Raw genomic sequence first — 26,353 nt, 5'->3', positions numbered from 1 at the left:
CAAGTGAAAAAGGCTGATGCTAAGGAAAATCATTTGTTGTCTCGATGCGCCGAAAGCACGCTAAACTTACATTAGGAAGCACGAACCTTTCTAGATTGAAAAGCAATCTCCGTCCGCATAAAAGAGGGCTCGATCTTTAAAATAAATAAATAGCAGGAATTAGAAAAAGAGGTTTAGCTCGTCGCCCCTGCCGGTTATTGTCTTTCCCGCAGGAAACCCCGTGCGCGGAGCAAGGCGGAAGCAGCAAACCCTGATTCCAAAATGGCCGGAGCCGACGGAGACGATTCTCTCTACCCCATTGCCGTGCTCATTGACGAGCTGCGGAATGAGGACGTGCAGGTAAGCCTCCAAAATGGGTCCGTCAGGGAGGCAGGGGTGCCTCCTCCGGGTTTTCGGAAAAGACGGCCGAAAAACAAGCGGCCCAAGAGCGTGGACATCCACAAATGACGTCTGGGGCCTGGTCTCCACATCCCAACCGGCGGGCGCAGTGTAGTGGGGAATAATGGGAGTGAAAATGGAGATTCGTGTTTTGTGTGGCACGGCATAAACAACACCCATGAGGGGTGTCCTATAGATCTAGAAATACATATTTGAAATACCAGACGCCGGGTCTGGAGTGTTTTTATTGGGTTTGGGGTGTGTACTGAGATTAGCTCCGGTATCCAGGTCACTAGGGAAGCTCCAGGCGCTTGTCCCGGGGAAAGGGTGGGGATCTGCGCCAGGATGTGCATTGCGGTGCGGGGCTCTGATTTTAATAATGCGCACCGGTACTGGACATAGGCACGAACTGCGGGCAAATAGGGGGTGTTGGCAGCCTGTAAATATCGGGTCAGATAAGGTGTAGTTTCTTGTCGATAATACATGGGTGTCTATATAGGCTGCATGGTTAACAGTGCGAGATGGGGGAGGTAAGAGTCTGACGTTTGATTTCGTTATGATGTTAAAATTTAGAAGACTTGCACATCTCTAACCACAGATCTATATTTGTTATGGGGTGCATGCTGTAAGGCCATACTAGTCACGTTTTGTTTTCAGCCTTGGTGTCTATTTGCAAATCTGGAGTTAACGTAACCTTTAAACTATAAACTATCACTTTGTTTCCTTATAACAGTTCTTGAAACGTCACTGAGTACATCGCATCACGCCAAACCTGCCCATTCATAATTTATATTGTTTGTCAATGATTCAGTGCCGAGCTGTTGCAGCCTTTTTTTAACCTCCTATCCAGTTTAACTAGTTCAATATGTTCTCCTATTCTCATTGTGCCGCTATCCAGAGTGGGGGCTTTATATTCGCTCACAGTAAAGGGCAGTAAAGCTGAAAAAAACGAAATGTTTATTTCAAACTGCATCATTCAGACAACACCAACACAAGCCATCTACCAAAGCATGACCCATCAAAGTATGAATTGCTCAGGAAGACTGTTTATAATCTTGAAGTAGATGCAGATCTAATTGTCTTTGTGATTATTTCTTCCTGCAATTATTTTATTTTGCATCTCTCCCAGTGGATGCCAGCTGCTAATTTGGCTCTGGCTCTTATATCTCATCTCTGCATCAAGACCTTTGACGTGATGAATCATGTTATTTTTCTTAATTAAACAAAAAAATCAAGTCGTGACACTGTGGGCATATTGATGCGATAACAGACCTGTCTATTAATGAGACAGCACCACCGTGATCTTTAGATCTGAGGCCCCAGTATCTTGCAGACCTGCCAATGTGGGGATTTGCAGAAGATGACTGGTGGTTGTATTAGTTAATCTGTTACCATGGCAGCCCTTACGATCATTGCTTCTCATTGCTTCCGCAGCTAAATATAAATCCTCTAGAAAATGCACTGAAGCACCACTACCATTGCTCACGATTTTCTCTGCTCAAAAGGATTTCGGGGTGAAAGCTTTTTGAACTCTTTATATATATATATATATATATATATATAATTGGAAACCATAACGGATGTAGCGTTGTAGACCTGATTAATTTCCTTTCCTGAACTACATTGCCATGTCATATTGCTGTTATTTATGATGGGTGTAAGAATTAATCATTTCGTTCTTAAAGTATTGGTTTACACTTGTTACCCCATGAATGCAGGTAAAATGAGCAAGCTTACAATAGCTCGTTGAAGCCAATTTTTCAACACCCCAATAAATCCCCATTTAAAGATGTGACATGAAGAATCATGATTTGAGCAGATGATTCCCGTTTTCACCCTGTGCTCCATCTGACGGAGGCCAAGGTTTCACTGCTTTGGTATCCGATGTCTAATTCTCTTTGTTTCCTCCACAGTTGCGTCTGAACAGCATTAAGAAGCTGTCCACCATTGCCCTAGCGCTGGGCGTGGAGAGGACACGCACTGAGCTCCTTCCCTTCCTCACCGGTACGTATTCCACCGCCCTACCAAAGAGGTTCTGAATATCCACACACGAACCACACCATTGCTTACACAACTTTTCTCATGTTTGGCATTCTGTTTTTAGTTTCACTTCAATTAATCCTCCATTGGATTGTATACAAAGCCCAATTTTTCCCTTTCTCTGTACTTGTATATAGAGGGTGTCAGACCATTTCTATAGACCAGTCTTTGTCAGACAAGGCTGCACAACACATAATCTTAGTTAAAAGCTGCACTTGAAAGAAAATTCCAAAATAACCACACACAGACACAAATGGCATCCACTTGGAACTTGTTGACCTTGTTTTTTTACTAGTATTATTATGACTTGTTGGCCAGCTTGTTACAAGATCAGAGGAAACCCATTTTCAGCTAGCAACCCCTGAGAGTGGTTTTCTGATGAAGGGTTTGCTGTTTCCATATGTGGTGGCTTAGTGGTCTTTGCCTCTGATTGTTGGATTGTACAGACTGACATGTATATTTGTTATAGAGAGAGTGAGAAAACAATGTTAAAACTGTTTTTTTTGTTTTGTTTTGTTTTTTATTATTACTATTTAACTATGTATGATGCCATACATCCTAATAATTTGCTAATTTAGCAACACACAATTTTAAAAATGTCTTGTTTCAATGCCAGCTTGAGACCAGTGTTAAATTAGTTGGATTGACCAAATAATTAGTTGAGAGAGAACTTGGCAGCCCAGTGGAAGGGGAGCAGTTCTAGCCAACTGCTGTTACTAAAACTAAAATAATGTGCCCTGGTTCACAGTTATTTCAGCCCATAAGCAAAGTGTTTCTTGTAAATAAAGTATAGGAGCTTAAATGCACAGCAGTCTTTTACAGTCCATTGTTCTCTTCTGCTTTACTTCCTGAGTTGCAACTGAATTTTGAAAATATTTTACTGTGACCTGCCATCAGCGCCAGCCTTTTGTTTTATTTCTGGATTTTCACATTCATTTGAAGTGATGCAGAATTACCCTACACACACCCAGAGCTTTTGCTTCCTCTGTCCCTTATAAACCTGTAATACAATCCTCTCCCCTATTCTCCCCCCAGACACCATCTACGATGAAGACGAGGTGCTCCTGGCTCTCGCCGAGCAGCTGGGCAACTTCACCATGCTGGTCGGAGGGCCCGAGTACGTCCACTGCCTGCTGGTGAGATCACATTCGGCAATTTCTCTCTCCATCCCTGTCTCGATTCTACTCGTTCTCCTTTAATGTTTCTCGGGGATGGAGCCACTGAAACCTCGGCCCGCCCAGATCTCAGAGGCTCTGTTTGTGGCCTTTTTTTAAATTTGTTTCCTTGCCTCGATCTCCCTCATCCTTTCCTGTCCCGCAGCCGCCCCTCGAGAGCCTGGCGACGGTGGAGGAGACGGTGGTGCGGGACAAGGCGGTGGAGTCCCTGCGCAAGATCTCCCACGAGCACTCCCCGGTCGACCTGGAGGTGCACTTCGAGCCCCTGGTCAAAAGGTTGGCCAGCGGCGACTGGTTCACATCCCGCACCTCCGCCTGCGGCCTCTTCTCCGTCTGCTACCCCCGGGTCTCCAGCACTGTCAAGGCAGAGATCCGCCAGTGAGTATCACCGCGCACGCACTCGTTGAGAATTTGCCAATGGTCCCGACAACACAATTTACAATCCGCTGTATTTTACTAGACCTCAACACGACACCCACAATGCACTGTGCGGATTCATTAGCTTTGTCCTTTATTGAGCTAGTGTTTAACACGCTAACATTATTTATAGTGCTCAGTTTGTGTTAATCAAATTACCAACGGAAAACCATCTCCAATCTTTGCCTGAGTGGGATCTGTGGAGAGAGAATAGTGTTGTGGGTTCGATTAACATCCTGCTCTCCTTTTGGTAGAATTCATACTGTTACTGTTAAGTCTCATAGTTTTACCTTCTTGGGCTGTTTATTGATTGACCTAGTAAGAGCTCCTTAAGTTCCTTATTTATATTTTTAATTCTTCAAAACATCTTCCATGGAATGTAACATGAAGAATACGTCAGAATATAAAAGTGTGTTCTGTAGATAGATGGAGAGCACTTGCTCATTTTGGGGTGTAAAAGAACTTCCCATTCAGGGTCTGGTGAAGGTCGGCTGCAGTTTGTGCCCATATGGATCTCTCCAGCCGTTTCAGATGGGCCATAAGCATAATTTGGGGTACTTTAGTGCCATCTGTAATTTAGTCCCTTTCTGCAGAGAGAGAGAGACCCAGTAATTTTCTCTAAGTGATGCTCCAGCACAGGCTATTCAGTAGTCCTGGACAATGACAAGGCCATTTTTTGCCGAACAAAATAAGATCACGAGAAAATCACTTGCAGGAGAAAAGAGGTCTGAAAGTCCATCGAGCACTTACCCAGACGGGGCTCTTGAGAGCAGAGAGTGGGCTGCAATTGCTGTCAATCTTGGGCTGTCTGAGCAAGAGGCAAAGCTTGCAGAGACGTAGGCAGTCTCGTGGAGAGAGCGAGAGCTGCAGGACTCGCTGTTAATGAAAACAAATGCAAACGCACAGCATGACCACAAAATGGCCAAAGAGTAATAAAAAAAGACCACATCTGGCTGTTAGCAAAAGCATTGAAATTAAACCAATCAGATAAATCCAGGAGTGGGGAGAGAGGAAAAATAAATAATTTCATTAGAAATTCTCAAGTTAAAAAAAAAAAAAAATGGTGTAAATGCAGTGGTGTCATTTTGACTGTACGTTGCCTTGGGGTTGTCAGCCCTGCTTCACTGCTGACATTTAACTTTGTGTCCCCTGCCTGTCCCATCTCATCCCCTCTCACTTGCATGTAAAACATGTGCAGTGCACACTCCAGCACTCAGCGGCCCATGTTCACTGTGGAGTCTGAGATCTAATTGTCTCCATCACTCAGGTTTTAATGAGAAATTGCAGTTCAGTGACTTCGGTGGCTTTTTGGGTACAGGGTGCCCTTTCCCTGGCTCCCGTTGAGACTCTGCCTTTGTGTCCCCAGACATTTCCGCACTCTGTGCTCCGACGACACGCCCATGGTGCGCCGCGCGGCCGCCTCCAAGCTGGGCGAGTTCGCCAAGGTGCTGGAGCTGGACTACGTCAAGAGCGACATCATCTCTCTTTTCACTGCGCTGGCGTCCGACGAACAGGTGAGCCACCGGCAACTGCCGCCGCCGCAAATCCTGCGTAGGGGCTGTGAGCGCCTGGATATTCTAACAGCGCCTTTACTTGTTCACCTGCACAGCCCACCCAGCCAGCCGTCCGTCCGTCCGTCCCTCCCAAACATCACCCGCATCCAGTGTCTGAGCCCTGGGGCTTCAGGATCGGCGCAAGTGTCTAATTGTTTCCATGTTGCGCATTTTTTGTTGATGCCAGCACTGGCTCTGTATGGGGCCAGTGAACTGCATCGCTTAAAAAAAAAAAAGCTAGATTCAGTACTTTTCACATTTACTTCTGTTGCCCCCTGCCTGCCTGTGTAAAGCTGTAATTAGCACGGTTAATCCATGTCAGTGTCCTGCTTAAACCACGGAAAATCTTGCCGAGCGCTCAAGCGTTTTATTAATAATTCCCGTCCATTAATTCACTGTTGGAATTGCGATCCGGTGATCCGGAGCGATGCACCCGTTCGAGTGATTAGCACAGCACCGTGCCTAAAAATAACAAACGAGATGCGATGGACTGTATGGGCGATAATGAGGTGTGAGGAGCGCTACTGCGTTGGGAGGCAGGTTTGGAGGAGTGTGCGCAGGAGAAGATGGGAAGATAGAGAGTGTATTGTTTGACTTGGGTGATGCTTCTTGGGGGACGGGGGACTGTGGGTGATCGGAGATGCCTTATGTTGTCGATCTGAGCCGTAGAACTGAAGTGTGCGTTTTCCCCCCCTGGCAGGACTCTGTGCGGCTGCTGGCAGTGGAGGCCTGTGTGAGCATCGCCCAGCTGCTGCCCCAGGAGGACCTGGAGACCCTGGTGATGCCCACTCTGCGCCAGGCGGCGGAGGACAAGTCCTGGAGGGTTCGCTACATGGTGGCTGACAAGTTCTCGGAGGTGAGCCTAGCGCACCACAGTGGTCCCCAGTTCACTGCTAAGTCCCAGGAATGGAAATCGGACTCGTGGTTGCTTAGGGCTCAATCCATTTCCGACTTGAAGGGCGGTGGTCCGTCCTGTGCGCGATCTCTGTAGTCTGGCATTGCTGGGCTTTGTGTTTGAAGCCATTAAGCTCCCCTCAGATGTGTGACTTGCAGGGGATCCCATGGCACAGAATGAGCACATCCAAATAATATAAATAAATAACTAATTTAATTACATTATGATTGTCTATTTGCCCAGTGCCTTTATCCAAGGTGACTGGTGTGTAGTAAAACATTTGACTGACGAAGGAAATAGAACAGTTACTCAAGGTGCACAAAATAAATATGGAGTACAACACTCATTTATTGGCAGACGCCCTTATCCAGGGAGATTTACAGGTTACAGAAGTGCAGTGATACAGTTCAATACAAGATTTAAAATTAAGCATTAATACAAAGTATAATTTAAGTGACAGAAGTGCAGAACATTTAATAAAACCCTCAAAACAAAGAACACATCCTAATTCAAAGCGGTATCAAGTGCCAGAGCTAAAGAGAGGGTGCACGTGAGAATTGCGCTATTGGATATATTGTTATACTGCGAATCAGGCAGATACTCCTTTCCATTTTGTTTGTCATTACTTCGCCCTGCCAGCAGTTCTATTATTTTTAGTGTAAGCAGTACATGCAGGTATTAAAGCCAGTAGTCTTCAAAACATAATGTTCTATCCATTCCGTTGTTTTTCTGTATATTTAAACTATCGCACAAGATGATTATTTACTCTGTTCAAACTACCTGGTCTATTTTTGATGATGTTGTTCGCTTTTCGCCTCCCGTTTTGGATTTAAACGGCGGCAGATGTGTGTAATTAGTAACCATAGAGACCATAAACACCTCTGAAAACATGATCTCGAAGTACCAGGCAATCAGACTGATTTGTCTGCAAGAACAGTAGCATTGCAAAATAGAGAGATCTGAAAAAGTGTATAGTTAGGTAGGAAAGCAAAAGGCTCCTTAAAATGTTCGTTTTATGGTAATCATGCAAGGGTGAGGAAGTGAGCGTCCTTGAAGGCTGATGATGAAAAGCACAAATTGTTCCCTTACTGGCAATGTTTTAGTTTTACACTGACTTAATTAGGGTCCTAATTACCAATCATGCAGAAATAAACGTGGTTTTGTGTGTTTGCAAGTTTTCCTAGGATTGAAGCCTAAAGATTCTTTATGGTGGTTCATTTAAGCAGCAGTGTGGAAGTGAATGCTGACATTGTCTTTAGAATTTAAATTTATTTTTGGTCACTTTTGGAACATTCAGTTCCTTAGGCATTGTACAGGCCCTACTGTTCTGTCTGACTTAAATATTCATCAGTGCCCTGTGCTGTGTTCCTGCCTCTCCAGCTCCAGAAGGCGGTGGGCCCAGAGATCACCAAGAACGACCTGGTGCCCGCATTCCAGAACCTGCTGAAGGACTGTGAAGCCGAGGTTAGGGCAGCAGCAGCCAACAAGGTCAAAGGTCAGTGTGGCTACATCCTACAGCAAAACAAGCAAAGAAGCTGTTGCTGGCCATTCAGCTTCTAACACCAGGGTTGGGGGTTCTGTTCCACTTCAATTCCAGATTCAGTTTGTCAGACACATTCCGAATTCCAATTCAGTTTGTTGCAATTCCAAGGCTCTGGAATTGGAATTTAATGAATAAAGGAATTGTAAATGGAATTTGAATGGAAAACCTCAAATAGAAGCCAGCCTTGTCGAACACCAGTCCAACGGGGTTCCGGATTCACTGTATTCATGACCTTCTGGAAGATAAATCTTTCCTCTTGGAAGTAACTGTTTTGTGGACATTGGCTCAGTTCCACGGGATCAGCACAAGGTCTTCTGTTTGCTTCCATGAGAGTGAAAGCAGATTGTCTTTGTTATTTGGGATTTTGGTCTTAATTAACAAAAACACAAGTCTTCCATCTGGAGTGAGATTGCAGATCGTTCTGTTTGAGTCCCCCTTTCATGAGCTTAATGAGATATCAAACCTCCCATCTGCACACCTGTTTTTTCCTCCTAAATGAAATGTGTAAGAGTATTCCTGGCCAGTATCAAGGAAGCAGACTTGTATAAATCCTCTTTAAATATATATATATTTTTAATGCACGTCTGCTGCATGGAAAGCATTGAGTTTTTCAGTGACTTGCCCATTTGACCTGCATTCCCAAAACCCCTTCCTTTGCTAACCGGTCTGGTTCTCTCTACAGAGTTCTGTGAAAATTTGCCAGAAGACAGCAAAGAGACCATAATCATGAGCCACATCCTACCTTGTGTCAAGGTAAGACGTTACTCGACAGTATTGGTGTACAGGTGTTAAAGGATAAGGGAGAGATTTCTAGAACTTTAAAAATCAAATCAAATCAGTCTTATCCTTGAATTCTTGTCTGCTGCTCCTGCTGTCTTTGCTCTCATTTCTTTCCTCTTTTTGCACCCGTTTGCTCAGGTAATTTACCTTTTACTTTCCCAAATAACTTGAACTGGAATTTGGAAACACAAAGTGTCAGCTGTTTCCTTCTTCCTCTTGACCCTTTCCCACAGTTGTCTTTAGAGAAGTCTATTCCAAAGCACTTATTCATTTAAGTTTTTATTCCCCTCCCTCTCTCTCTCTCTCTCTCTCTCTGCCTCTGCCTGTGTTGGTGTGCATTAGCAGAACATGCCAATTAGGATATACGGGCAAGGAATGGAAGAGCATAGCTGCACCAATGACCCGAAACTTGTGCTTTGAACACTTCCAATGGGTCTTGGTGGAGAATAGAAAGCTCCCGTTCAAAGGCTTTTTGCGTGACGTCTTTCGTTTGCAAGGCTCGGCCCTGGCAACAATCAATCACTTCAGTATTTTGTCCTAGGAGCCCCAAAGTACACAACTTTCTATTGCAGATCAGAACTACTTGATGTTCTGCAAATATTGAGCTGAGACTTACTGCTGACGGTATGATTACTCATTACCCGCCTCACGCTGTGCTTGCTGTGGCAGAAGTATGTGCTTACTGCAGGTGAAATAACAGGAGGACTCATCGGTCTGCAACCTTGACGTCTTGTCAGGCTTTATGACATAGGCCATTTTTTTTTAAACTAATTGCTCCTTTTCTCACGATGTAGAAGACTGGGCTTAACTCCTTCCCCGTCCTTATAGAAGTTCATTTCGCAGGAGAAAAGCTGATGGCAGTTGTTGATACCTTATAGAGGAATGGCTATTCAAAGTACCCATACAGAATTACAAGTAATAGGGAGATCAAAGTGGCTTCTTCAGACAATTGACCCATTGGCTAGAAGGTGAAGTGGTTTAGATTTTAATATTACAATATCACTAATGGTTAAGGTGTCAGCTCAGCTTTAAACAGATACTCTATACCTGCCTTTTACCCCGGCCAGGCATGAGTCTCCAGCCTCTGGAAGGAGTCTCAATGCGCTGTAGGACCCGAGTGTCACAGCTCGTTAATGGCAGCTCGTTGTGGACCGAGTCTGACACTCGCATGGGTTTTGTTGGAATCAAGCGGAGGAGGAGAAGTAATTCCCACTGACAAGCCTATGCGGGCAAATACGCTGCCTGGCTCCTTCGGCTGCTCTGGGCCTCTCGCTGTCAGGAGGTTCTTCCTGGTTCATGGAAGACGTCTCGTAGACTTCCCAGCCTCGAGGAAGATGAGTGGCCCGGTTTTCCCACAGTATTGTGAGCGCTGTGGTCTTGTGTGATTCGTAGACCACTCAAAGCTAAAGCTTAACTAGTGCATCAGCCCTGCATGTGACCTGGAAAATGGGGGGGAAATAATGGGCTCCCTAGAGCTGGTAAGGAGGATGGCATTAAGCCCATGACTTTCTTTGGATTTACTTCTGTACCCCTGAAGTAGAGCCTTTGCCCAGTCATTGCTAACCTGTTGAGCCTGGAGTGTCCGAGCCCAGCCTGTCGGCGCTCCACACTGCCTGAGGGGCACCTTCTCAGTAGAGGTCGCTGTTGCACATTCGTTTGATCTACGTGAACCTTGGGAAGGCTGATGCTGTTCTTGTTTTCCCTTGCCACAGCCAGTAGCTTCTCATTCTGGGCCTAGGAGGAGCGCTCTTGGCAAAAGATGAAGCCAAGGAGAATGGGTAATGCAAGTCTCTCGGGTAGCCGCCCACCTCTGGTTTCAAAGGGAGAGCGGGCTTTCAAAGATGCACTTGATATTGTGGAGGAATTTCAGGTGAAACATTTTGGTTAACTGATTTCAAGAACTGCTTTCTGCCTGGTGTGTTCATCCTTTCTACAGTTTTTGTAATTACCTCCCATTTGGAGGTATTTGACGATTCTCATTGTGGAGAAGCGTTCACAAATTAAAATTCTACTCTGGAAATCGGCAAGAAATTTACTTTACGATCCTGCCATTGGGTCAAATATGTTCAATATTCTTGGCTCAAAGTGAACCACAGAGATGGCTTTGTGTGTCTCTGAACACCTTTCCTGTGCTAATTTCCTATTTTCGTAAACCTGTGCTGGCGTGCCGCACCCGGGAGAGCGATGGGTTTAACAGAGCTTGCCTGCCTGCCTCCACTCAGATGGGCCTGTGTGTTCAGTAGTGGCCGTGGTGTGCGAAGCCGTTTGTCAACACCGCAGCAGGGCACCCCGTGACTTGGAGCGATTCTGTTGCATTTTCCCCTTTTTCCTCTTGTAATCTGCGGCCTCTCCGTATTGACTCTAGCCTTCAGTAGGTTTCCCTTTCTCATTAATAGATGCCTTATCTTTGCGTTAATAAGAGCGGGGAGATTAGGAGTGATAGGGCTGGTGTTTGACAGAGACCGTGTCCTACGCGGCTTTGTCTTAAACCTCCTACACTGGGTGAGGTAGTCCAAAGTGCTCAACTTGGCAGCCTTTTCTGTCTGTTGCCCTTTAGCCACACAATCAATTTTCTGTGTGTGTTAATTGTTTAGTATGTGAATTAGGAGGTAATTATCAATTTACATACGAACGTTAAGGTCCTTTCACTATCCTTTTATTATCATGGGAATAGCTAGGCCTGTTTCTGTAAATAGCTTAAATTCACACCTGTATGCGTTGCTTGCAGTGGAGGTTTAGCTATAGTGAACAAGAGCTGGGTGCGAAGCATGTGTGCTTGTGCTTCAGAGTCTGTCTTTTTTTTGGTGGGAAACCCTGCTATTTCTGTGTCCGTATCAATAGATATGTGTGGTTTAGAGTTGGCCAGAGCAGGTAGAGTCCTTGGTTTTACCACTCCCCCCCTACCCCCAGACAGTCCATAATCTTACAGCACTTGCACCAGCACACATTACAATGATATAACCTGAAATGATTAACCTGCATTTTTTTTGTTCTTTGTTGAAATATCTGTTTTATGGTGATAGTTCCAATAGAATTACCAGGAGCTGAGTGGATTATGTTGGTACAGCTTCTGGCTGGTTATATACACACTAGTGTTCCCTCCCCCGATATAGCCACGTAATCCCAGCACGAAAACATTTTCAAATTGAACTGCTTGAGCGAAACGAGGGAGGTTGTGCCGTGACCTGCTTTCGCAATAAGGCCCCCCTTTACCAAGCTTGGATTATTCCTATCATCCAGATTTTTCAACCGTAAAAAGCTTTGTGTTTATTTAACGAGCCCGAGAGAGAGAGAGGCTGCTTAAATATCTTGTGATAATAGTAAGCAAATAGCCCCAACTAGTTAAACATTAAAACTGACCCCTGTAGTGTTTTTCCAACGTGGCAGTCCCTGAATTGACTTTGCCAGGTCCCCATCGAGCAATACCATGCCTTACTGTTTATTTTCCTCGATCTGAGGTGACCTCCCTCAACTGACAGGGCTCAGTGACAGGAGACCTGGACCCAAAAGTGTCTGTACAGTGTGACACTCATCCAACTGATTACAGCTGAGTGGAACCAAGCCTCGCCCCCAAAATATCTTTAAACTTTAGCCTGTTCTGTCGTTCAGATTTGACCGTTAACCCTCTTCCCCACCAGAAAAAGTCCTGTAGGGCTCCTCCCTCTGTTATCCAACAGATGCAGCAGAACAATCTTGCTAGGAAGCTTTTGCAGGCCTGCCCCTGCCACAGATGTGTGACCAGCAGTCAAACCTTCCCAGAAATGCCTCTTTGCGTGTGCACTGGATAAGTCAGTGTGATGCGCGGCTGTCCGAGCCCGTGACTCTGTCCTGCTGTTTGACAAGCATGGTGTGAAATGCCGCAGCCCTCAGACCTGCCCCAGGAGCCTTGCAATCTGAGAGTCGCTCGGTTGAAAATCGGTCCTGTCCGTCAGTCCCTGACACGTGGCACATAACTGTCCTTGGCCCCAGTAGAGATCCCCACACGGGTCATTCATATAATCTGCCATCACTGTTCTTCTTCCAATTTGCCTCTGCTGTTTGGAGTTTTGGGGCAGCTTCTGCTGACGTATAAATTGAGGAATAATACCCAAGTGCTGTGGGGGACCTGTATGGGGTGTGCACAGGCCCAGTGCACAGTGGGCTTCACAAGCTGTCCCCCCGTGATTTATGTTCCCCTCTTCCACGCTGCAGATCTTTCCAGTTTTACTGGAATGCATTTGTTTAAGATTAAATGCCAGAGCTGTACAGCAAGTGAAATGGGTGAAGAAACGCAGCAAAATGTAACCAAAAAAAACCCCGCAACTGCATCTTTCGGTCTTTGCCCTGTAGTTGATGGTTGTGAAACCAGTTCATATTAAAGTGTGAGAAAAGGCGGAGCTTTGTCCAGAGATTGCTGTAGGTGTTTTCAACATGAGGGTAAAAGGGGTACAGCGCAACCCAATCAGTTTCACATTCAGCAGGCCTGGAAAGTGAGTGCAAGGATGCATGCCAGCACCGTTAGACAAAGGCTTCCAGTGCATTAGTAGCTCGGCAAAGGTCGTGGCTGCTCACCAGTAACAATGCGGGAACCGCGCCAGCTGTGTTACGATTCCCCGTAATCTAGTGAAAAAGGTCTTCGGCTCCAGGAGGTAAAATCTGGGCGTCTGACTCGGCGAATTAAGTGAGCTCCGGTGTGCGCTCGCAGCGGTGTGTCAATATGTGGTTAGGGCTGTGGTTTTCATCAAGGCAGCTGATTCTTTTTTTTTTTTTTAAATATTTGTTTTTGAAACAACGCAGTAATTCCAAGTCCTTCACAGCTAGGGCAACCCAAATCTTTCCTCCTGGCCGAGGTTAATGATCCGTGCCGTGCGCAAACACAAGCGAGGTGGCCATATGATCGGCAAATGTTTTGGTCTCCACTCTGCCTTAAGACAGCCTGCCCGAAGCCTGCAGCGCTCTGGTCTGCAGATGGGCTGCTTCACGGTCACTTGTGCGCCAGACTTGTCACTGTTCAGTGCGTCCTGCTGATAGGGGTCTGAGTGATGAGGAACAGAAGTCAGCTCCATGCCAGAACCAATTGCAGAATAAATATTTACTGGATCCTAATGTGTTTGCACATGTTGTAGTCTTGAATAATTAAAAAATAAATGTGTGTATATATATATATATATATATATATTTCTTTTACACGCTTTCGGGGCCATAAAAAAAAAAAAAGCAATTAAAAAGCACACCAACACGGTTCATTTTCTGCAGCAGGCATGACAATGAAATGATAAACTCAGTGCATGAGTGTGTGTTTCCAGCTCTCCTTCTTTCCCCCCTGTGTATTAAATCCTTGCTTCTTGTTTCCCCCCCCCCCACACAGGAGCTGGTGTCTGACACCAACCAGCACGTGAAATCGGCCCTGGCGTCTGTCATCATGGGCCTCTCGACCATCCTGGGCAAAGACAACACCATCGAGCACCTGCTGCCCCTCTTCCTCGCCCAGCTGAAAGACGAGGTAAATACCCCCCCCCCCCCCCTCTCATCTTCTCACCGCAGGGGGGTCAGGAGAGTAAGTCTCTGGATTTTACTAGTTTGTTTTGGCCACCTGTTAACCTGACCCTTCCCTGCGCTGGATGACACGTGGTAACAATTACCAGCAACACCAGATTGATTTGATTTATCCCCCCCTTTTTGTTCTTGACTCTTTTTAACCTCCTGACTTTGACCAAGTTCCATTTTCTCTTATTGTTTAGTGTTAGCCGGATACCCTCCCCAGCTGAAATTGTTCTTTCGTCTTCGTACTGGATGTTAATGTTTCTATTTTTCAATTTAATTCCCCCCCTTGACATTCTCAAGAGCAGTGTATGCTATTGAGAAGCATCAGATTAATGGCAAAAGGCATTTTTTTCCCTGTGTGATATACAATTACTTACTATTCAGCACTTTTTTCTCTTAAACCGGGCTGCAAATACCAAAGGAACTTCCAAAAAACATTACTAATCATTCGACTCAAGTGCTAGCTTCGTCTCCCAAGTCTGTAAGTCCTATGTCGGTGTATGAATTCAAGCCTGGTCTTTATGGAAAACAAACCTGGCGAAAGAGTGCCTGATGGAAAATATAATGTAAATCACATACAATGTTAATTGTTTTTATTCAGATCTTATGCAGGATCTGTGATACTGTGAAATTAAAAATGTAAATTGCAACTTTTTTTTTGGATGTACGGCTGAATTAGACCTCCTTTCAAGCAGCAGGAAAATTAGCAATTGTATGGTGAGTGCAGGTGGGCATCTGCAGGCCCGTGTCACAGACAAACACAGCTGCTGGGGAAAACATTTTCATTTGGTCGAACTGCGTCACCGTTCATGCAAAACTCTTGGCACCTTTAATTTTCATTTCCCCCCCATCCCTCTCCACCATTTTTAAGTGCAACATGCCTAATGCCTAACAGTCCGACAACAAAATGAAAAGGAAACCGTTTGTTAAGGGGGCCCTTCAGAATCACACACTTCCCAGCGTTGCATGAGTTAGTAACCAACTGTTCTCTCTCACTTCGCTACTGTTCTGGAAACTCGGCTTAGTTCTCTCTGATAAAGTAGTCCGACTTTGCAGCGCTTCTTAGATAAGTCTTGTCATCTGCCTAAATATTGGTGCTGGTGGTGAATGATGATCCATTAAAAATATGTAGTCTGTCCTGAGGAATGATATTTTGGAACACTTCACACAGCTGTTTAAACTATTGTATTTTTTCACTCCTATTATAGATTACCAAGAGCTTAGCTTTACAACCACAATAATATGTAGCCTTTTAAACAGCGGAGAGACGTACAACTTGGTTAACTGGGAATCTTCAGAAGATGCGGTCATGCAAGGTCAAGGAAAATGTTGCGTTGTCATATTGTGTGCTTGTCCGGTATGGGAGCGTGTTGAAGTGGCCCATTGACACCTATAAAAAGAAAAACGCAGCCCTCCTGAATGTCTATTAACTGGGAGGTGCTTGCCGACTATGCCTTTGACTAGAATAATCAAGTTTTGTCACCAGAATACGGCTGGTCATTCCTGCTGTCAGGGGGCGGATCTTTTAATGTAAAGAATAGGAAAGTCCTGGCTTTGCAACTTTGTAGTTTTTTTTTTTTTTTTTCCCTGAGCGTTTCAGTTGAACTTGAGGCAAACATTGTTGCCTTCATCTCTACTATTGAGTTTAAAGAATTAGGGGAAAACATGTTTGGTGCTGCTGTTTCATATTGTTTAGTAGGACACATCTAAGGCTTGTTTTGCCCCTCAGAGATGCCAAGAGCTCACTTGTAATGTCTTTATAAGGCTGCCAACACAGCCAGCGGCAAGAGCTGGAACTCTGTTACTGTGACTTTGAAGATCCTTTCACGAAAGCCTGTTCAAAAAGCCTGTCCTCATAATGAGATAAAGAGACACTGAACTGGAGACCTCGGTGTAGATAGGATCTGCAGGCCTTTTCTTTTTTTCTCGCACCCCCCGTTTCTTATCCAAAGCACCAGATGTTGGCAGCCGCTTTCTCGGCAGCCTGTTTGCGTCAGAAGAACCTCTGATAAGCCATTCTCTCTCTCTCTCTCGCTCTCTCTCTCTCTCTCGCTCTCCCCCCTCACTTTCTCCTCATCTCCCAGTGCCCTGAGGTCCGTCTGAACATCATCTCAAACCTGGACTGTGTGAACGAGGTGATCGGCATCCGCCAGCTGTCCCAGTCCCTCCTGCCCGCTATCGTGGAGCTGGCCGAGGACGCCAAGTGGCGGGTGCGCCTGGCCATCATCGAGTACATGCCCCTGCTGGCTGGTCAGCTGGTGAGTTTGGCCCTGTGCTGCCCCTCGCTCACCCAGCCGGTGGCAGGACGCAGAATCGTGTGATGCTTGTGCTTGTCATACCCCTTGGGGGCGCTGGAAACAAGGCTGCATGAGTACAAAATGCCTTCACTTCACCGAACGTGTCCCTGTGACACCAGGCTGCAAAAAGACACTCCCTTTAGTTATGATATGTGGGTACATTGACACACTGTTTGTGTTTAGATTTCCAGGTCCTTTGAATATCTTGTATGCATGCCAGCACTGTATGCTCTAATGTCAGTGCAGCGTTTGTATGCCCCTGTGGAAATAGACAGGGCAAACGCTTTTTAACAATACAAAAAAACAAAGCACTGTAATTTTAACCATGTAATATCTGCATCAGCATTCTCTTCCTGGATATAATGGTGGTGGACCATAAAGTTTTTCACTGAGATTGTATTTTCGTCCTATTGGCACAGCCCGTGGGAATTGTTCTCACCCAAACACAATGCGTTAATGAAAGAATTAATCGATTGAAAGTGGGGAAAAAAAAAAAAAAAAAAAAAGGCACTTTGGTGCACATTCCTGAAAGTGAATCAGTCTGAGAGGGAGAGAGAACATGCAGCTTTCCAAGATTTCACAGGAACGCAGCAGGTCACGGCAAGCTCTCGTGTTCATGAGTGTCTGGTCTCTTGTCTGTTTCTCAGGGGGTGGAGTTCTTCGACGAGAAGCTGAACTCGCTGTGCATGGCGTGGCTGGTTGACCACGGTAAGATCCACCTCACCGCCCTCCTGCTCACCCTTCTCCTTCTGCATTTATCAATCCTTTTGTGTGTTTCTCTCAGTCGTCACCTCTTGCACACAGGGCAAGGCAATGCAGGTGCACAAACTGGTGCACGAGCTTTAGATGGGCTTTTTGTTAATGTATAGAACCGGTCTAAGTCCTTGCAAAGTTTTTTTTTTTTTTAAAGCACTTCCTAAATCTTGAATCTTCATTGCAACCTCAGACTTTTTCCTGATGGTGTTGCTGGTGGTGGAGGTGGGGTAAGCTGTTTGGCTTGACTTCAGCTGGCCCCTCACAGCAACTGGGATCTGGCCTCCGGAGACCCAGAACCAGTGGTGCTCCAGTGGGATGCTTCCACCGCTGGACCTCTGCCAGCCCCCACGCATGCTCTGGGGGAGACGTGCTGGTCTGCAGCTCTCTGGCTCCCTTGCTCTGGGCTGACTGGCTGATGACGGGCCCTTGTTTGGCCTACGTGGGGGCCGATGAGTGTAGGTTGATTGGGTGTCGGAAAAGGCGTCCCTGCACTGTAAACGCAAGACGTCTGATAAGAGAGCCTGTGCTCGGGAAATGCCTGTGTACGCTTTCTTAATTGCTTTCCTGGCTTCGTTGACTGAACTATGCATGTTTTTTTTCATGCTCATTCCCAGACCTCTGTCCTTCAGTGGCCGGTGGAAAAGCCATGTGAAAAGCAGTGATACTGAAGAGGCTGAGGGTCAGGGAGAGATCTATGTTGACGCGCAGGCTATTTCTCTCGTTTCCTATGGGGATTTGAGCTTCCTAAAGGAGCTCCAGGTGCCACTTTTATTATTCTTCTGAGATCTGTCTTCTGTGAGGGGGGCCTGTTGTTCCCCAGTAAGAGGAGAGTGGGTTCATTCTTTGAGCCCTTTTGCTGATGTATATTGTCGCTACACTTTGGCAAACTGTTCAAACATGATTTTTTTTTTTAAATATTTGAATCGCTTCCTTCAACAAAGAACATACCGATGACCCAGTTGCCTTTTTATCAGCTGAAGATCTCGAGGTATCCTTCCCAGATGCTGAGTAACTGGCCTCAGGATTTGTGTAAATCGCACAACTAGAAAGATTTCAAATAACATCCACTGCTGGCTAACCTTCATGTCTAAAAGATCCCATTATCATTCCCACTAGGGCTGTGTGATATGACGATATATCGTATGATAGATGATCGTTTCATATTATGCTATATCGTGGTGTCGCAAATTGCAATCTTTACGGCAGTATTTTTCGTCATTAGGACGCTTTGCGTTCTTCCCGGTTCTTCCACACGTGTCGGATGCGGCAAGAAATGTGCATCAGAAACACAGACCGACATGAGGAGAGTGAACTGACACAATAACCAACATAACAAAGAGATACTTTAATGCGCAAGCGCACACGGTCCACCCCGCTCTCGTCGCCGGGCTGAACTTGATCTGCAAGCACCCCCCACCCCGCTAATATAGATTGATATCATTTGTATAAAATGAATAAGTTTGTTTGCATTTTAATGAATTGGAAAGCAATGCAAACACATGCAGAAAGTATAATTTTATTAAGATGGTGATTCAACAGTTGTAGTAGTATTATTATTATTATTATTATTATTATTATTATTACTATTATTATAACTATTTTGTATTAACAACGTGCTGTACTTGTAAGTAGAATCGAGACGCGACAGTCAGAAAGAAATGTCTCTGTCTAGTAGATGTTAATGCGCCACTATAAACCCGGCTGTGGTAAATCTTCCTGAATCTGTACCATTTTACATCGCATGTGTTGCGTGATCACTGTTACTTGTGTTATTGTTGTTATGTGACAGTAAATCATAATGTGTATATTTATATGTGCTCTGAGGAAGATAAGTCGAAACGCGTAGGCATTATGATGTTCACTTTTTCTCTAATAAATAAATTGAGACATCAGTGAATATGGACTGTTTTTAGATGGGAGCTGCTGTCCTTCCTTCCTTGACCGGATAATTGTTCTATATAAAATCCCTGAGATAAGGCACCCCGCATTTAAGATGTATTAAAACTATTGTAACACCAGCTATTTTTAAACTTTGTATATGTGTGTATGTGTGTATGTGTGTATGTGTGTGTGTGTGTGTGTGTGTGTATATATATATATATATATATATATATATATATATCACACACACCATAACAACATAACACACGCAATAGTAATCACACAACACTTGCACTGTAATGTGTTGCATTCTGCATATATTTACCATGACAGCCTGCATGTAGTATTTGTTAGTTTTGCTTATTGGAGGATTAACGAAATACTTGTAGTTTGAATGTCTTTGGTCTTATTTTGTGGCTTGATTGGATAAAAACAAGAAATATTGATATTGTGTATCGCCCAAACTTCTACAAATATCGAGATTATTTTTAAGTCATATTGCCCAGCCCTAATTCCCACACAGTTTCTTTGTAACCACTGTGGATGACCATAAAATGCTCTCACTCTTGATTCAAATTATTGTGTTGGCCAAAATAACCACCACGGTAGGAAAAAAACAAACTACGAAGGACACATTTTAGGATCTTTTACGAATGCCGGTACGATTTTCACACGCAAAGTAAAACTCGGGACTGTTTTCCGCCTCCGGGAGCTAGAGAGCCGAGCAGCCACCTTCCCTGAGCCGCTCTGTCGGGTGCCGAGGTTTGCGTCCATGTCCTCGGGCCGTGAGCTCTGAGAGGAACCCTTTCATCTCCAGTCACTACCCTTTGCGGAGAAATGCCGTCTGTCCCCCTGGCAGGCGGGAAAGGGCAGCACGAGATTAAGATCCGCTCTTTGTGGTAGACCTCGTGCCCCAGATGCCGAAGGTTTTGAACGTAAAATCCGTACTTGGCCGTTTGTCTCATTGGGAAGTCAGCGGGGATGCACTCGCTCGGTTCCGCCACCCCTCCTTGTCCTTCCCCCGGCACCCCGATGTGTCCGTCTTCTGCTGTACCTGGAGACTGAGAAAAGTCAGATGAGCGGTTTGTCCAATTTAGGTCTTTGGTAATCTTTCACACATCTGGTCAGAGCAACATCATCAGTTTGGGGTGAGGGGCAATGGAGAGGAAACCCAAAAAGTGTGTGTGTATATATATATGTATAATATGCGTTTATGTATTCCACTCTTTTTCCCCTTTCATGCTGTCTGTGTTTGTAAATAGACGCACTGGCTTCGCTGCTCTGAATGCAAGTATTGATTCCACGGCTGGCCTGGCCCAGTGTGTATTGAATGGCTCCTCATTATTGTTGGCAAATGAAACCTAGAAGCAAGTCAGTGAAGTTCATCAGCTGCTGTAGAATTTGTATAATGGTGGTATTTACAAATTCTACAGCAGCTGATGAACTTGCACTGGAGGGAGATGCGAGATCAGCAGCGAAGCGGAGAGCGATTTGGGGAGTAGAAACTGCAAGTGCGGTCACTTTTTTGGACAGTACTTCACCGGGGCCTATTGGTGACCTTCCTCAGGAGAATAATGATCTGTAGACATCCCGAGGTTTCCCCAGAAAGCCGCTTTCGATTAGTCCCAGCAGGCACTTGGATGGTCACCTTTTGCTTTTGTCACCTCGGGAGTTTGCTCGACATCCGCAAATCGATTCCAGGGCCATGCTGGGCTCTCGCAGTGTGCAGGATGGTCTGAGTTGGCTGCACAGATCGGTAATCTATCTGCGATCTCTCTCTCTCTCTCTCTCTCTCTCGGCATCAGCTGTGCATCAGAACCGAATGCAAGCAGGGTTCCTGAACAGAGTGGGTGGAATGAGAGCCGGGCACAGCGGGCATGGTACATTTGGAGGGAGGTTACATCAGTGGATTTTTTTCCTGCCCTTCCTTGCAGGGTGCAGGACAGCTATTTCTGATTACATAAGAGTGCCAGTCAAGCTTTAGAGGGACAGTGGGGGCGGGGGGCATGATTTCCAGCAGCTGCAGCACATTGCCTTGAAAGGCCTGGCGCTGTTGCTGTGGGTCCCAGGAAGCTGCTGTCGGCACGGCATCACTCAGGGCTTTGTTCTTTTGAGGCCTGAGAATTTTTTTTCAGGGCACAAAGCTTCTCTTATCTTGGTGTCCTTTGACTATCCCGGAGTGCTGTGAAGTCCCTAATATCGGGGTGGGAGTTGCGATTCTGAGACTTGGGTTAAAAATACCCTTTGCATCCATCCCACTTCTTCCTATGTACATTTTGAAGCTTTTTACCACAAATGTAAGGGAATAATCAAAATGTGACACAAGTGCAGATGAAAAGGTGCTCTAACACATGGCTGCCAACTAGGCCTTGGCTTTCCAGTGTGCAGTTGGGTCCAGTCAGGAAGGTCGTGCATTTGCTGTGATGGGGATCGTTTCTTGAGCGAGAGATCAGACTTTCTCGGAGCGGCGGATGAGGATGGTTCATGCGAGACTGGTGCGAAACGCTGCATTCGCAAGCAGGTCCTCTGATCTCGGGGGCGTTATCTTGTGGTTGATATGCTTGAGGCTCTTGTCTTCCCCAAGACGGCCTCCTCCTCCTTCATTGGCTGTGAAAACTGACGCTTTAAGGTTTACCTTTGTGAATTAAAGCTGGCAAATCGTAACGAGGGACAAATGTTTGTCACTTTTTTTCTATTCAGGTTTTATTTCCTTTTTTGTAAAGCTCCCCACACACACACACTTATTTCCTACCTTCATGACTGCCTTGGGAATTAGGCCTGGCTTGGGGTGGGGGTGATGCACTTGCTTAATTCACTTTTGGGGTACATCTTTTAGGACACAAGACCACACGGAGTGGGTTAAAAGACACACGCAGTAGTAAAAGCCACCTGCGGGTGACACTATGTACTCTGCTTGCCTTTCGGAGATGAATAAACCCCCCATGTCTTTGTTCCGCAGTGTATGCCATCCGGGAGGCCGCCACCTGTAACCTGATGAAGCTGGTGGAGAAGTTTGGAGCCGAGTGGGCTCAGAACACCATCGTGCCCAAAGTGCTGGGCATGGCCAACGACCCCAACTACCTGCACAGAATGACCACTCTCTTCTGCATCAACGTAAGTCAGCGAGCCCCTGTTGCAGCTGCACTCCTGTCTTTTCAGTAAGGGGGTAATGGTTCCTCTGCATGTTATGTGAGCACACTGCTTCTTGCCAGGACTGTTAGTGTTCATGCATTTAAAACTGGGTTTCGGTAATCGATTTGTTGTGCTTTGCAACCTTGCTTTTAATACTCCACCTCCGATTAAGCTAAACACTGCCTTCTCTCGTCCTTAAACTGGATAGATGGGCTTTGTTTCTAGGATCTCTCAAACCGGTCCATATTCAGTCCACATTGAGAACAATACGATTGACCTTGATTGCAGCCTTCAGTTTCCATAACGAACGCCCTGAAATGTGGAATTGCTTTCGGTTGCTATTGCAGTATCGGCTCTGTGTTCTTTCAAGGGTCTGGCAGACACCACTCTCTGATCCCGATACCTACTTCTCAAAATAAAGACCACTGCTCCTTTTTACTCTGAGAGCCCTAGAAGAGCACTCCAGCTGACGCAGCGAGTCATTTACAGTGCAGGAGAAGCTAAGAGGCTTTCAGAGAGGCCCACCTATTGACCTTTATGTTCTGCGATTTTGTATTCGCCATTTGGAGGGATGTCATCAGTAGAATTGTTTTCTAAGTGCCCCGATTTTTCATGTGCCCTTTGTCCCATTCCAGGCTCTATCTGAGGCCTGCGGTCAGGAGATCACCACCAAGCAGATGCTCCCCGTCGTCTTGAAGATGTCCAATGACCAGGTGGCCAACGTACGGTTCAACGTGGCCAAGTCCCTACAGAAAATTGGCCCCGTCCTGGACAGCAAGTAGGTTCACGTGCGGTTTTGCTAACTGTAATCAAATCATGTGTGAGCCATGGGGACGGGAGTGTAGGTTGGGGATGTACATTGTGCTTGTAGCCTCTTGCGTCCTGCAGAGTTACCATAGGCCACTCGTAGGCTGACTCAACCCCCTCCGTCTTGCAGTGCTCTCCAGACGGAAGTCAAGCCTGTGCTGGAGAAACTCACCACAGACCAGGACATGGATGTCAAGTACTTCGCCCAAGAAGCTATCAGCGGTACGGGTTTGTCTCCCTCCCCCCCTACTCACTCCACGCACCACCTTGATGTAGTGGGATCTTGGCCAATACTAGGTTTTCATCCGTCCGAGTTCTGGGAAGGCTTTGCTAGAATTAACTTATTGACCTAATTCACTGATCCCAAGCAAAGGTCAGATCCCTGCATTACCTCACACCAGCAGACAGGGCTCCATAAATGGACCTGACAGCCGAGCAGGTTTAGTCATCCTGCAAAAGAGCTGCGTGACGTTGACATGGTCTGGCGTGTGATCATGGACAGTGCTGCCTTAGTTACATCCTGGCTTAGTTAGGAACTGATGACACAGAGAATAGGCTTGACTCGTTTTCTTTTGGCCATTCGCTAATTTTTCTTTTTTTGTCTTTCTCTTGTTGTCTTTGCAGTTCTCGCCCTGGCTTAAAAAACACACAAAACCGAAACAAACGAAATTAAAAAATCAGCCGGCCGCTCAGTCCGTGCCGAACGTACAAGACATCCCAAGACTTGCCGTGACTCTATTTATTGAATTCCAGGATCTGGCTACTTTTTTTTTTTTAAACTGGCAAAATCTGTGTGTTCCCTTCTTTGCTTTCAATGGTAGTAAGTGTACAAGGGAAGTACAGGTTTCCACAGTATTGGCAACGCTTGCTGTAAATCTTTAATTGCACTGAATGAGCCTGTCCGTCTGTAGACTAGACTTCACACAGCTCCACCCATCGGACCTGCTGTGGCCGCTACTGCAGTCTTGCATGGGAGTTGTAATCTCTTACTGTATCAATATTTCTGCTTAGTCTTCACCCTCTCATTTTGTACAGTCTGCTTTTGTAAACCCTCACTTTCCAGCACCAGGATACAGACGCTCGCTGTGATCCCAGTGAGCCGGGGACGGCCGTGCCTGCATTTTAGCCAATGCATGAGAAACACAGCCAACATGAAACCTGACCAGTGCGTCATACGTGCATCTTACCCTGGTCAGTGCAGATTACAGCCCCAGCGGGTTACGGTTTAATGTGTGTGTTTGGCAAGAAGTTGGAACTGCTCCCCAGATTTTTCTGTGCAATTAGTTATTAACTTCAAACTAGGGACCATCAAAAAATAAATAATAATTACCTCTGAGTGAGGATTAATAGACAAGCGATGCCTAAAATCCATTAATGTCTTGTGGTGAATTGCCAGGGCTAGATGTCAAATTTGCCTCAGTTCTGCACCGTTAGTTTGGCTTTTTCCCTTTCTGTACATAGGTCTGCTTCTAGCTTGTGCGGCACAAGGTGTGATGCTGGTCGGTCGGTGATTTTGTTCTGTGTTCCAGCCTATTTTCCATCACATTTCTTGGGTGTCTTAGGATAAACTTACTCTCCTTGCCTGTTTGTGCCAATGACTGTGCTGTTGGAAGCATTCACTGTTGGGTTCAGTTTTCACCTCCTTTCTCAACATTATATAGGTAACTGTTTTTTATTTTTGTTTATTCCGTTTGTATAAATAAAGTAAATAGTGTTTTTTTTTTTTGGCATTAAACCACAAACGAGCCATGGGTCCCGTGTACAAATGCATTGCATGAGGAGTTGTATCTTGCAACACATTTAGCTGAACTTGCAACCATTGCAGCCAAAGAAGCTGGCTATGTGAAGTCTCACTCAGTGTCCCAAAATCCTCTGGGTGATACTCCATGTATCCGGGTATAGGGGGGTAAATGAATTCCCATTCTACAATCTAGTAATTAACCAATTAATTTACTTGCTTGCTTCCCTCACTCCTGACCCCCTCTCCACCATTTACAGACATGTTTTTGAGTTTAAACCTTGATTGTCCTGTGTCAATAGACTGTGCTTTGGTTTTATATAAATTTAAAATCCCCTTAGAAGGGGTGATGTACTGTATATCTAGGGGAGAACTTAATAAAGTAATACAACAAATTGTCGGTTCGCTCGTGTGTGTTTTGTTTGGTCAGTGACCTTCAACGTCCTAGTTCCTGGTTTAGTGCTCGGCCTCAGGGTCCTGCCTGGGGAGCGATCAGTCTATTCCTGCCCGGCGCGGTGTGTTTCCTAGAAAGCGGACTGCACTGTGGTTCAGCACTTGGTTATTGTTTTCATAACTGACCTGCCTAATGACATTGTGTGCTGCAGATGACACGTTTGTTATTCGTATATTTATTTTGTCGTCTGGGAGTCTGGCTTTTTGACCTGCCACAGCAGCGCACTCGTGCCAATGGCAAGTGTGGACTGTGTCGGAGAAGTTGTGAATAAGATGCAACACGTCTGGCTTCTTACTAGTCCTGAAATGAATCGCTTGGCTGGTTCTGGGGAAGGGAGGCGTCTCTGCATACAGGATTTAACCGTATAAGTTTAAAAACTACAGATGCACCCTGGTCCAACCAAGATGTGTTTATGTTCGTGCAATTCTCCTGGAAGTTTCAAATGGTCAGTTCATCCCTGGTCACTTTTTTTGACATTTGGAGGTCTTCATACGAGTTTAGCTTGCGCCGAGATGGTGTAGTCCTCTCGGGTTCTCATGATTAACGGCAGTACGTCACACGGGACTCTGCAGGGAATTGCAAGTAATGCACATGGTGGAGGGGAGAAAAAAAGCACCTGTTGTGTACAAATGGGAGGGAGAGGTGCAAAAGTGCAAACAAAAATTTGGGGAGCATAAGGACTCTGCAGCCTGACAGCTGTCTCTCTCTATCTACATAAACATTGCAGGTTAGGAGGATTAGGTAACCAGAGCATGTTCTCCATTTTGTTAGTAAAAGGCTTATGAAGAGAGCATGCTTTATAGGCACTAGATGAATAAGTTATTGGCATCATAGGACAACTGCCCAAAACCTGGGCATTGGTATTCCACACCGTACATAAGCAGTCTAACTGGTGCGGTGTACTCGTGTTCACTTCTGATGTGTGAACCTCTCTGCCTCAGTCTAAGAGCTGCAGTTCACGTGTCGCTCTCTGGGGTCTGTACT

At 45.6% G+C, this 26,353-nt stretch overlaps 1 protein-coding gene across 1 annotated transcript; it reads left to right on the top strand.

Moving 5' to 3' along the window:
- Positions 1 to 25,313, top strand: LOC136754180 (serine/threonine-protein phosphatase 2A 65 kDa regulatory subunit A beta isoform). The gene is made up of 15 exons (XM_066710497.1): positions 1 to 339; positions 2,292 to 2,382; positions 3,454 to 3,554; positions 3,739 to 3,971; positions 5,377 to 5,524; positions 6,264 to 6,419; positions 7,839 to 7,953; positions 8,684 to 8,754; positions 14,129 to 14,263; positions 16,389 to 16,562; positions 17,249 to 17,309; positions 22,198 to 22,352; positions 23,006 to 23,148; positions 23,308 to 23,399; positions 23,802 to 25,313. Exons 1-15 carry the CDS (start codon positions 262 to 264, stop codon positions 23,816 to 23,818), a joined length of 1,770 nt encoding a protein of 589 aa, XP_066566594.1. The 5' UTR covers positions 1 to 261; the 3' UTR covers positions 23,819 to 25,313.
- Positions 25,314 to 26,353: the final 1,040 nt, after the last annotated feature.

The sequence above is a fragment of the Amia ocellicauda genome, chromosome 1, assembly GCF_036373705.1.
Source record: "Amia ocellicauda isolate fAmiCal2 chromosome 1, fAmiCal2.hap1, whole genome shotgun sequence".
NCBI lineage: Eukaryota > Metazoa > Chordata > Actinopteri > Amiiformes > Amiidae > Amia > Amia ocellicauda.
Note: the sequence above shows the minus strand (reverse complement) of the source record. Positions and strands in the feature narration are given on the sequence as shown.

What these genes read in the sequence shown, in the direction of transcription:
- LOC136754180 (XM_066710497.1), top strand. Translation starts at nt 262, where the DNA reads ATGGCCGGAGCCGACGGAGACGATTCTCTCTACCCCATTGCCGTGCTC. An exon ending in AGTACGTCCACTGCCTGCTG is followed by an intron (nt 3,555 to 3,738) that starts GTGAGATCACAT and finishes CCTGTCCCGCAG; the next exon opens with CCGCCCCTCGAGAGCCTGGC. An exon ending in GTCAAGGCAGAGATCCGCCA is followed by an intron (nt 3,972 to 5,376) that starts GTGAGTATCACC and finishes TTGTGTCCCCAG; the next exon opens with ACATTTCCGCACTCTGTGCT.